General features: G+C 29.4%; 2 protein-coding genes across 2 annotated transcripts; one reads left to right on the top strand and one right to left on the bottom strand.

Annotated features, from left to right (window-relative positions):
* Window positions 1–153: 153 nt before the first annotated feature.
* OCT59_018930 (uncharacterized protein) lies at window positions 154–3333 on the top strand (the record flags this gene model as incomplete). Its single annotated transcript, XM_066135696.1, has 5 exons — window positions 154–2224; window positions 2292–2392; window positions 2479–2588; window positions 2653–2944; window positions 3021–3333. 5 exons carry the CDS (start codon window positions 154–156, stop codon window positions 3207–3209), a joined length of 2763 nt encoding a protein of 920 aa, XP_066004961.1. The 3' UTR covers window positions 3210–3333.
* A 663-nt stretch (window positions 3334–3996) lies between these two features.
* Window positions 3997–11521, bottom strand: OCT59_018929 (uncharacterized protein; the record flags this gene model as incomplete). Its single annotated transcript, XM_066135695.1, has 14 exons — window positions 3997–4028; window positions 4109–4186; window positions 4241–4473; window positions 4543–7059; window positions 7135–7334; window positions 7406–7594; window positions 7662–7970; window positions 8043–8506; window positions 8574–8773; window positions 8842–9002; window positions 9099–9724; window positions 9795–9906; window positions 9975–10661; window positions 10751–11521. The coding sequence occupies 14 exons, from the start codon at window positions 11519–11521 to the stop codon at window positions 3997–3999; spliced, it is 6579 nt and encodes a 2192-aa protein (XP_066004960.1).
* Window positions 11522–12863: the final 1342 nt, after the last annotated feature.

Genomic DNA, 12863 nt, shown 5'->3' with positions numbered 1-12863 from the left:
ATAACTGTTAAAGTTGAGTATTTTTTAATTTAGTCGATCCGGTCAGTGTCAAGTTTTTATTATACCTATCTATCCGTAAGCCGAATGGCTCACCTATATATATATAATGAGAAATTTCTTTTTTGGGGGAATTAGTATGTATGTATATATAAAATGCGATCAAATTTACAGAATCTTTACATTACATTGTTCGTAATAATTATCTTTTATATATATCCTTTACATGCATTAGAAGAAGTGAAAACATTTTCTTATGAAGAAAAGAATTTTGGGCCAAAAGAAATACCTCATGTGTTACGTATAAGTTCATATGATGATGGTACGGTAGTAGCAAGAATAGTTAAAACTAATGTGGATAAATCTACATCAATTAAACATTGTAATCATGAAATATTTTCTTTAAGATTTATTTATCCTAATGGAACAGTTATCGAAAAAGATATTGATTTAGAAGGTGTTGAAAAGTTCAATTATTGTGCTATTTATAATACTGGTTTTGACGATCTTTTAGAATATGATTTAATAAGACCGAATCAAATTTTAATCCGTTATTTTAATACGACAAATTTTAATGATGTTAGCACATATGAAGGATGGGGAATGATAATTGATTTTGATGGAAAATTATATGACAGAACATCTATGGGATTTTGGGGCATTCGTAAGGAGTATAATAAACTTCAAACAACACTTAAGAAATTAGTATTTAATATTAATAAAGAGAAAGGATTTATAGTATGTTATAATGGTCCTGATCCCGAAAGTACAAATGTTACATGGCAACAATATAAAATTGAATTTGATGGAAAATTTAATAAGTTAACTCATGGAACAATTAAATTAACCACTGGTATAAGTGATGAAACTTATACGTTGATTCCAACAGTTGATGAAGGTTACTCTTTTGTATATAAAGTGATAACAAATGATTTGTCAAGAGGTCAATTATACGCTACATTTATAAGTTATAATCAAAAAGGTTCAGCAAATTTTATATTGTATCAATCAAATTTAGCAGATATAGAACCTGTACCAATATCTTGTAATATTGAATATGATGGAGTTGGCCATACTTGTTCCGTATCAGGACGTGAAGTAACTCGTATTACTACTTCTAATATTACACATAACAAGATTAGATTTTTATCATCCGGATCAATTGTTTCATTTAATGTTACAAACCTCATGCCTCCTAATAATACTGGTTTAACTTCAACTTGGATATTTGAGAGTTTATTGTTTGGTGGTTATTTAATAACGAAACGTGATGGGGTAATTGATGGAATGTATTTTTGTGTTTATCCTGAAAGCGGCAATATAACTTGTCCTTCGGGATTAGAACAACCTGTAAAGATAAATTCAAACTATGCATATACAGTATTACCAAATAATACTCTTTTGATCGCTCAAATAGAATATAATAATACTTGGAGATTACATGTAATAGATTTACCTAAACAAACAGAAAGAGGTAATGGTTATTTTAACACAAATATAAAATCAACATACCCCGAAATTCATTCCTCAATAAATTCGGATATTACAAATATTTCAATTGATTTTTATAAACCAGTAACATTATCATCGGATGTAGATGGTAAAATATTAATATATCAAAAGATAGGACAAAAGATTATTTTACGACAAAAAACTTTTGCAACACAATGTAAATTAGATAATGATGATACAAGAGTCATTATAGATATACTTAATAGTACTTTTAGTAAATCAGGAGGAATTTATTTTGTCAAAATTGAGAATAATTTTGTTAAAGATAGAAATTATAGGGAACCTTTATTAGGTGTAAAAGAAAATGTTTGGAGTTTTACAATTGAAGATAAAAAAATGACATATACATTCACTAGTTCAACAACTGGTTTATTTCGATTAACTGAAAAAGGAACAGAATATTGTGAAGGTTTATCAGATGATAAACAAAATAAGTTTTTTGATGAGTTATTGGATGAATTAGCTGATGCAGTTCAAATATTACGAAATCGTCTTAGTAAATATAAAAATTATCAAATTGATCCCAATTCGAATAAATCGAAACAAAAGAAATTTTTGATTTCTATAAAAATTGAAGAAACCAAGAATGAATATGAAAAAGATGTTGATACTGTAATAAAGGATATCAGTTATATGATGTCAAATAATAATCAAACTCCTATTGGAAATTATCAACTTGCTTATTTAGACTCTAATTATGGTTTTAACCCTGCTCGTAAGTATAATCAATTTTTTTAACTTGTAATATTATAATAATACTAAAAATCGTATTATAAAATTAGCGGATTATTGGCAAGAATATAAATTCAAATTATTAGGCATACTTTTAATCTTGATAGCATTAATCGTCCTTTTCATTCTTGCTAGTATAAGAGAAAAAAAGGTATTGTTAAATTTTTGAATATAATTTTTTAATTTTTTTACATCTTTAACATATTTATTTTTTAAATATATATATGTAATATATAGGGTCAAAATATTGCTATCTTTAAATTCGCCTTATTTATTTTTGATTTTATTGCGGATATTCTTTTTCTAACAAATAATGCTGATGATGTGCGTGAATTATATATTCCAAGGTATGATACATACATTATTATAAAGGTTTAAATGAACTAATTATTAATAAAGATTTTTTTATAGTATAATATTCTTTACAATTCCTATAGTATTCAATACAATATTTGCATTTTTAATAATAATAAAAGAAAATAAGAAATCAGAATTTTCTCACTGGTTTATGGAAAATAGTAAATTTGCAAGCATATTTACAATATTGGCAGGAGTTGATGTTGAAATATTAGGTATTTTGGAGTCAAATATAGCTGGGTTTAAAGTTTTTCAAGCTCCACTTTCTGATTCTGTTAGAAAAAAAATATTTTGGGGTGCTTTTTCAAACCTTTTTATTGAAGATATTCCTCAATTAATTATTCAGGTATTATAAATTTAAAGATTTATGAATTTTTTTTTTTTTTTATAATTGCATGCTAATTTTCACTTTATATTTCAAGATTTGTTATAGGATTTCCGTTATAACATATGATATTATTCCAATTTTAAGTTTAACATCATCATCAATAAATCTTATAATTAATATCGTAGGACGCTTATATCAAGCTATAATATATGTTCGGAAGAGAAGATTACAACCTCTATCCATTATTGAACGTGATGATGAGTTGATAAAAGATACAAAATAAAATGTTACGTTAATATCTTAACGTATTGAATAGAGAAAATAATAATTCCTGGAAATATAGTATTATTATTAGTCACGTGAGATATGCTAAACGCGAATAAATTTAGAATTAAAATTTTCAAATCAACTTCATTGAATATCAAAAACAAATGCTTTAAATTTTATAATTAAATCAAATATTTCTTTGTCAATTACTTGTCCTATTTTCGCTTGTCCCTTTGAAATTGTATGGTTTATAATGATCCGGTTATTATAATAATTTTTTGCGCATACAAGAATTAATAAGAAATAAAAATTCGCTAGTTACCCTGTTAATTGACTTCCAGCAAAGTTTTTAATTAACCATCGATATTTATTATTGGTTACCATTTCTTTTCGTAAATAACTTGTTAAAACTTTTGCAATACTGAATATTCTAATAATATATTAAATTATTGATGACGGAATAATTTTAAATTAACAGACCGAGTTTTTTTTTTGTTAAAATACATTTAATACATTTTCAATTGTAAGTTACCAAGTTTTAACATCAGATACAATGTAAACACGAACGAATAGTAATCGGTCAAAAATAATACAAGTTTTAAATATTATCGAAATTCTCCAGTCAATTCAAAGAATAATTAACAATGATCAAAATTTCACTTAATAATTTAATATTTAATTAAAGAAAATAAAATTTTCTTCGTTTCTATTTTACATTTACGTTACTAAAAAACAAATTTTGATACAACAGATAAATTTACTAACTAAAGTTATCGATTTTTGAAAGAAATTGTACGTCTCGATTAACTTAATTTTTTTCCTAATGACCAAAAAACTTGAATAATAAAAATTATTATAAGTACCTGGAAAACGAAAACAATCTCATTAAAGAAAAACAGAGTAATTAAAACGAACCATAAATTATAAAAGGATAAATATTATGACGTTTGGTTAAACTAATCACATTCAATTTCTTTTCGCTCCAGTTAAGCTCTGAAATTGATATCTCTCAAAGGACTATCCAATCATCTTCACGTTCTGACTTACTGACTGATGCAGAGCCAGATGTGCTTGCCACTTGATGGGAAGTATTACTCTTGTAAGAAGGATTAACTTCAGCCTTGTATTTTCCTACCCATTTCTGGATCTGATTGATGATATCCTTTGCTTGCTGCAATTCATTTTTCAACCATTCAATATCTACTTCTTTATGTTTTGCTGAGTTTTCAGTTATTGATAATGATCTCAACGCCTGTATAACTTTCCCATAATGGTAATTCCTAAATTTAAAATTTTCATTGAAATTAGATAAGGAAAAAGTCATTATAAAGTTCTAAATGTTAACAAACCTTAGTTCATCTTCTAATTTTAAACGGTGGCTACTTTTGTTTGTATCTTGAGAGCAATTAGTAATAAATGTTTTTACACGCTTATATAAACTAATCAGCTCCACAACCACATCTACTGTCTGGCCTCTCAATAAAATATTATACTTAGACACTGATTCTTTATTTATTTCTTTTGCAATAACTTTACTGAAAACCATCACATCATTGTAAATCTTATTCGGAACTGGGTCATAATTAGGTTGACGTGATTTAACTCGTTTATGAACTCGTCGAATCCAGACTTGGATTTTTTTGGCAGCTTTAAATAATCTAATTCTGCGAAACCAGTCTTGTATTTTTATGATTGCTTTTTGAGATTTAAGATCACTAATCTTATTATACCAAACTTGAAGATTATTCACATTATTCACAGTTGTAACTTTTTCCTGATTATTTACTGATGATTTAATTTGCTGGAGAGCAGAATGAAATTCTTTAATAGATTTATATCTAAGCTTCTTAATACCATTTTCTTCTAAATTAGAAAATTTCGACAATACTTTCGTATGTCCCACATAATAGTGAACGATAACTAGAGAATCAAAACCTGTTTCCTTAAGATCATTATATAGAATATTTGTAAGTTGTTCCATAGATTTCTTTTCTAAATATTTTTTTATTTTTGTAGAAATAACTCTGCGATTCAAGTATTTGAAGAAAATAATGACTTTTGTTGCAAAATTTGGTTCATTTAGACCAATGAGTACCAAAAGACGTACTAGTCGAAGAATAATTGGTAAATAAATCTGTTCTTCACGAATTAGTAGATTAAGAAGTTGTTGGGCTTGATCAAACGAATTCTTGATCACGTCTAGATAATTCTCTCTTTCATAATTATGTTGATTATTTGAAATAAGCGGTTCTGCAGTGAACGCCTCAAAATAATTAATCAGATATGCTCGAGGAATACAAAAATCACAATAACCAGGTTTAATTGTAAAAACTAGAGATGTAGTAAATTCTATAAGAAATAGAAGATCGTTGAAAGCATCGGATGTAACAAGATTAATCAGCTGAGCGTTATCAATAGCATATTGGATAAATACTTTTATATTCGAAATAGCACCGATCACATTATTGAAATAAAGATGGAAAAAGAATGATGAAAGTCGATTTCCAACTGGTATTGCTTTGTTATACCCCTTGTAATACTCAAAACCAATAGGTAAATCGTTAGAATGTGAAATAATTTTTGTTCTTATCATCTCCAAATTGAGCTTATTAATACTATATCTGTCTTGTAGTTGCTGAAAAATAACCATACATTTCAATATAACTTCAAAGTTATTAATATTCTTAGAATCAATTAACCATGTATTGCGAACATAATCAATAAATATTTTACTTATATGTTCGGGCAATTTAGCAAATACCATGTAAGTGATCTCCGGACAACTTATCTGTGGTGATTGATAGCGAATATGAATTTTAACTAATCTTTCAGCCCACCACTCTTGTAAGTTACGAATTTTTTTAATTTGTTTGTCACTAAGAAAGCGATGATCTTTTAATACATTTACGTTAAACTCTATCATTACAGTGTATTGGAGACAGACTAATGTCAAACGTTGATACAGAATTGATGGTGTTGATTTCACATGATGTCGCCGGCAACCCGAACCTTCACAACAACAAATTTGATAACTTATATCTGGAATAACTCTACCCTTTTGGTCGGCATTTTGGACATGCTCAAAAATGTGTGGGATAAGACATTTTAAAATTCTTTGGTGTACTTTACTCGCATCATAAAAATGCTGATCGTTCATGGTTTCTTCTCTGTCCGCTATCTTGCTTTGATTCATTTCATTAACAATATGTAGAAGTGGATTGCCAAACGGAATTTGCCGTATTTGTGGGTTAATCTCTTTTATACAGAAAATTTCTTCAAAATTCTTTTTGGTTTGATTGTTCTTTTTGTTATTGATAGTCTTTATAAAAGAAAAGACCAATTCACACATCCATTGCAGATTTTTCAGTCGTTCATGATGGTGTTTGTCCTGAATATCAGATAATTGTGTAAGGATCTGCAACCATATGTTTACTGCATGAAACTCGATAGCAAGTTCTTTACGACTCTTGAAAAATTGTATATAATCGTTAATCTTATTGAAATCCTTAACTAAGTAAGCTGAATATAGATTAAACTCCGCTATTAAATTATTCCATTTCTTAGATTTACTTATCAATCGTGATTCAAATTCCATGATAAACTCATTCGCCTTGGAAAAATATTTTCGAAGAGTACTGGAACTCGTAATATATGTCATTGTTTCTTTCAGTAAATCAATTCTGCATATATATAAGATCAATTCTAATGTTTCGCTAATATCGTCTTCATTATTATCATCAATTAATCTTTTATACATATCAACAGCCTCATCATATTCACCATATGAAATGGCCCTAGAATGATAATGGTCTTTAATTTGACGAGCAACATGGCGAAATGTCTTGTTTTTAATTTCTTGTTTGTACCTATTTACAATAATTAATGTTAGATTGCATCATTATTTATAAATTCATTCAATAGTGAAATGAAATTGGGCTCACTTCAATATAAAATCGGCTGCAATTTCATAAAAGCGACCATCCTTAAAGGCAATAGCGGCATCATCATACTTTTTTGCCTTTTCAAAACATTCACCCGCTTCGTACCACATGTTGTTAGCCTTAACATAATTGCGCGCAGCAAATTCGAACATACCATGTTTGGCATAAACATCACCAGCTTCTTTATACATACTAACGTCCTAGAAATTTTTTGCAAATTTAAATATCAGCTTAAAGTCAATAAAAATGTTATTATAAACAAATATATTACCCGATAGCATAACGCCGCCTGGGTTGGACGAGAACACTCATTAAAGGCCATAGCAGCACTAGTAAATTTAGATTTTATATCATCATCATTTGAATCACTTATAGAATCCTTAGCAATCTCTCGAAGGTAATATGCATTGGCTAGTTTACGGCTCTCTTCATTTCCACTCTTTTCAAAGCAAAAAATAGCCTAAAAGTAACAATTCAATTTATTTATTAGTTAACTAAGGTACTCAATATCTCAATTTTATTTTTACCTGTTCATATTGTCGATTTTCGAAAAATTCTATTCCTTGTTTATTCCATTCACGCGAATCACTTTTCTTGGCCAAAGTAGAAAGAATAATTTCATTCATACTTTGACCTTCCTTGACTAGCCCGCCCCAATACTTTCGAATTGGCATACTACACTCAGTATTTTCATCACATATCCAGAGATGCTGCTTAGCTCTGGTTACTGCGACATATAGATGTTTGAGCTCTGAAGAAAGAATGTAATGTTTCTCGGGCGAAAAGGTCGGAACACCCTCAGAATTGTCCTTACAAATAGAAAGAATTACTCGCCACTAAAATAAAAAATAATAATTAAAAAATGATTTCACACGGCTTAAGATAATTAGTATGTGATATAATAATACCTTTCGAAGCGCAGGTGAATCAGTAAAGAAATTATATAGAAGCACATCGTTAAATTCCATACCCTTTGCATCATACACGGTCATCACCATTGCACCTCTACCGATTAATTTCTTCAAACGTGATTTGGCATCATCATCACGTACAATAATCACCTGATAAGCACCAAATTCAATAAATGAATTTTGATCTTTATCAGTCGTGGAGAAGATTTTAAAATATTCCTTTTGAAATCCATCAAAGATAATAGGCAGCGGACCACCGATTTCAGCACGTTCACGTGGCAGTTTATCAATAGAATTAGGGAAAAAGTGATGAATTAGATCAACTACTGAAGCAGCAAGTTGAAGAATTCCATCGTGAGATCGATAATTAATATCCAGATGAAATTGTTTCGGTTTTATAACGTTATGATTTTTGGTTGGTACCCGAGTATGTTCCCATTTATACATCAAGTCTTTTAAATCTATATTTTCAAAAAAAAAAAACCTATAAATTATCAAGAAAATAAAAAAAAAATTTCAAATGAATACCTTGAAATCGGAAAGAAGACCCTTTAGCAATACATTGAGCTATATCTCCGGCTAAAAAAATGCTACTAGCACGATCAAAAACTTTTAGGATAAGTGCTAAGTCCACAATGTGATTGTCTTGACATTCATCAATATATACTTCATGAATATGTAGGCTACCCAATGCTTTTTTTTCGGCATAACGAAGGATTGCTAACGTTCTGCAAAAAGGTTCAAATAATATTAAAAAATTTCTTAAAAACTGAAGAATTACGCAATTTGATCTTACCGATCCATCGAATCATATTCATTATTTCGCGCCTTCATCTTTTCATAATGTTCAAATAAATCATAAATCTGTTCCCGATTATAGAGAAATACTGGATACTTTTTGGTACTGACGTCTCTGTAATCCTCTCTTGATAAGAAATCTACTTCAGGATTTGTACCCTTAATTTTTTTTTAACAAAAAATAAAGTGAAATTATTTATTTAGATAAGAATTACAGTATAATAAAAATATATATATAAACTATTGATTTCGTACCTTAATGATAGAAAATTCAGAGTAAACCAACTCGCATTCAAATTTTTGATTACAATAATCACTAAGTGAAGGCCAATACCTTTTCTGAAAGGCCTTGTAATTTACAAAATTCTTGTCTTCCATATTGATGAAAGAGGGTTTTCGGTTATTTTTTTTAATATATGAATCATTATTATTCGAATTCAACTTCTTTTTTATGATCAGGTCCTGATTATTAATGCCATAAGTTCCCTGAAGCATTTTAACAAACTTATCGAAAGTAATAAACAAAGGAAATTTGTCCTCTGTCAGCTGCAGATGATTGAATGTGTCTGGAATACTATTTAATTCTTTCTCCTCGTCTTTCTCTTCGTGCATTATTGGAGCGGAAGCGCCTTCTTCCTCTATCTTTTTTCTATATTCGCGAAATTTCCTCTTAGTTATCTCTTTCCTAGAAAGCATAGCGGAGTCTCGCAATGTGTAAAAATGTTTCTTCACCCGATAACGAAAAGTTGGGCTTACTGTAATAAAGATTTGCCTTTTATAAAAATTTCTGTTATTATCATATAAAGATGGGGTTTTGTAGAGTTGGCTGTTTAGGTATGAAGCGAGCTGTCTATACACAATGCATGTAGTCTTGCCAGTCCCTAAATGTTATAGAATATTATGGTAAATATTGCAAAATATATTAAAGAGTAAGTGTTATTTTCTACTTACCTGATCGACCAACAACAATCGCTGACGTAGGACAGTTAATAATTTCATACTCATTCTTGGATACCTGGAAAGTAAAATTAAGACCACCCAAGACGAGTGACTTATACAAATTCTACAAGAATATCATCTATTAAAATACATTCTAATTAAATATTTATATGTCGTCCGTATATACTTTACCGTTGATAATGGAACAAACTTATTTGTAACAATCATCTCATGAATCATTAACAACTCATCATCTGTTCTTAAACTATACATTCTATCTTTAAAAGTTTCTGCATCTACTTCAAGACTTATTGGTAAAATTTTATTATCTTCAATGTTTTTTTTCGTACACCAATATCTCTGATTCGGAGTATATACTTGATGAACTATTGAAAGATTTTTCAATATTTTGTTAAGTTGTTCCTGATTATCAGTGACAGCCCAAATCTTAACAAGTTGTGTAAGTGAATTGCTACGAATAGTGAATCCATAATCAACCTGCCAAAGAATTTTCAGATCATCATTGGGAAGTACTACCTCATAAACAGGAATAGTACTATGTACATGCACTTTATCACTAGTTTGCACTGCTATACATCTCAATTCATGTTTGTCCCATTCTCCAGATGATATATGACCAAGTTTCTTCATAATTATCCTAATTATTTCAGGTGTTGATTCCAATTGTTGCAGGTCTTTGATTGTGTCCTCGCTCAGCAAGATATCCCATGGTCCAAGCTTATCGTCTTCATTGAATTCAAATGGAAGACGAAAGCACTCTGATGGCGCTGATTCATATTCCGTAAAGAATTTATTAGGAAAAGTATGATTAAGTGCTTGTTTGTGACAACCTATACACGGAAAGCCTCTTATTAAATCCTAAGTAAAGTTAAATAAGTTTTGCAATTTGTAAAGAATTTGTGTGATAAAAAGGGCTAATTTAATTAAAACAAATAAACAATTATTACCCGGAATGACTCTATTTTCCGTTGTTCAAGAGCTGTTAAAAAGTGAGGTAAATCTGATAGCTTTTGAGGCATCTTCATCCTTAATAATGCGAGATGCTGTTGATCTCTAATGGATAATAATGGAATCAAGTTGTTTTTACTGTCAGCCCTGCAATTTCTTAGAGTTTCCAATAGCGCAGTGCAAGCCTTGTATCCCTCCGACAATGATAAGTCATTTATATGCTCAGGACATTTTTCCGCAAGAGCAGCAACTGTGTCTACCGCCTTGAGTAACAACTCTAACTGCTCAATCTGATTAATCAGATTAAAGTCGAATAATATACGCTTAAGACAACGAAAACCATATATTTCCGATATCAAAACCTCTAGGATATTAACTTTCATAATTGTACTGAAGATGCTTATAATTATTCTAAAGTATGGGTTTGTTTTTTTATTTTCTTTACCCCCAGCCCACCAGAGAAGCTCAATGGAATTATGAAGGAGTTCACTAAAGCCAAAAGTATCGGATTTTTGCAGGTTTTCCTGGATTACATCGGTAATTAAACGTGAGATGAATCTAGCAAGTAAGATATTCTTGATGTTTGGAGCGACCTGTAAATATTTATCACAGAGGTAGGAAGTAAAGGTTTGAAGTTTCGGTATATAAATATTAAAAGAAACTGATAGTTTGACAAGAAACTCATCCAAGTCCGAATCTGACGCATAGAGACACTGTTTCTCCCATTTCTGTTCATAATTATTTGTGTCGTCATCATCCAGAATAACCATCAGAACCAGTTATTGTAAATAAATAAATAACAATTTGATGTAATAAGTTTTCTTTTAATGCTTAGTATGGCTTATAATGGTTTAGGAAAGAAAAAAAAACCAATAATTTACGATAACCGCTTTCTATTTTCTCTAAACCGAGAAAATAGAGTTTCTTGTGGGAAAAGTAATGTTCTCCAATACATATTTCACATGTTCTGGATAACAAAAACCTGAAATAGGTACTGGAGTTACTAAAAAAGAAAAGATCAGTAATTTTAAGTTTTTCCGGCGCAAGATGCAAATCGTATGATTCGTATAATAACATTCATAAAGAATCTTAAGTCACATCTTCAAAAAAAAAAAAGTAATTATAATAAAAAATTGAATCCTAAAAACAAAAAGGATTAATTGATATTATTATTATGACAAACATATGCTAATTGCCATTTTCATTTAAAATTTTCATCATATATGAATAAAGTAATGTAAAATTATTGCGTCTAAAAAAAAATAAATAAAAAAAAAGAATAATGAGTTTCAGTATCAGGAATCTTCAGGATTATGATTTGCCAGGATTGTGAATGTCAGGATTGTATATATAAAGTCATGCTATTATAACCTAGAGACGTTTTTAAATTAAGAAAGTGTTAGGTAAATAGTGCTCCGTAAGGCGGGGTCGATCGAGTTTTTAATCGAGGCGGTATTTAGTGAAAATAATGACTCGTGACTTGCATTAACTCGCATGACGGTCCGTCGGGCTAGTTCGTTTTTTTGATCGGGGACAGTCCGAATTAGATTATCGTTTTTTTCTATAGCACTAAACCAGTACTAAGCACGATATTATAATTCTTTCATTTCTAAAATTTAACTTCGTATGTAAAAAAAAATTAATAATTCGAATATTCCGCCTTTCATATTCATGTTGTAGAATAAATTCACCTTCGCATAAATACATATTTTCATGAATATTATTTATATAAGTAAATTGTCCAATTCTTATACCTAAATCAATCTTTTATTTATTAGCTAGTTCCTTTGAATTTGGGCATCTAGTGATTTTAGTTTAATTGAATAGTTCATCATGGCAGATTTATGAAATACCCCAAAATTTGTCCTCATGTCAAATTAAATAAATATTTGACAGTGTTTTTAGTCACCAAATTTCTCAAATTTATTAGTGATGAGCTCTAAAAATTTTTTTGTACCCCAAATCTTGCGTCTAACCAATTTTCCCATTACCTAACCAATTTTTCCAGTTAAATTTCAAAATCCGCCGCAAAGTACAATTTATTTTTTATTGGTTTGCTATTTTTATAATACATCCTAATTCACGTTCAGTTTTTCCTACTTATTTTTGTTG

This window comes from Rhizophagus irregularis, chromosome 28, assembly GCF_026210795.1.
Source record: "Rhizophagus irregularis chromosome 28, complete sequence".
NCBI lineage: Eukaryota > Fungi > Glomeromycota > Glomeromycetes > Glomerales > Glomeraceae > Rhizophagus > Rhizophagus irregularis.
This window is presented reverse-complemented; position numbering and strand designations above follow the sequence as displayed.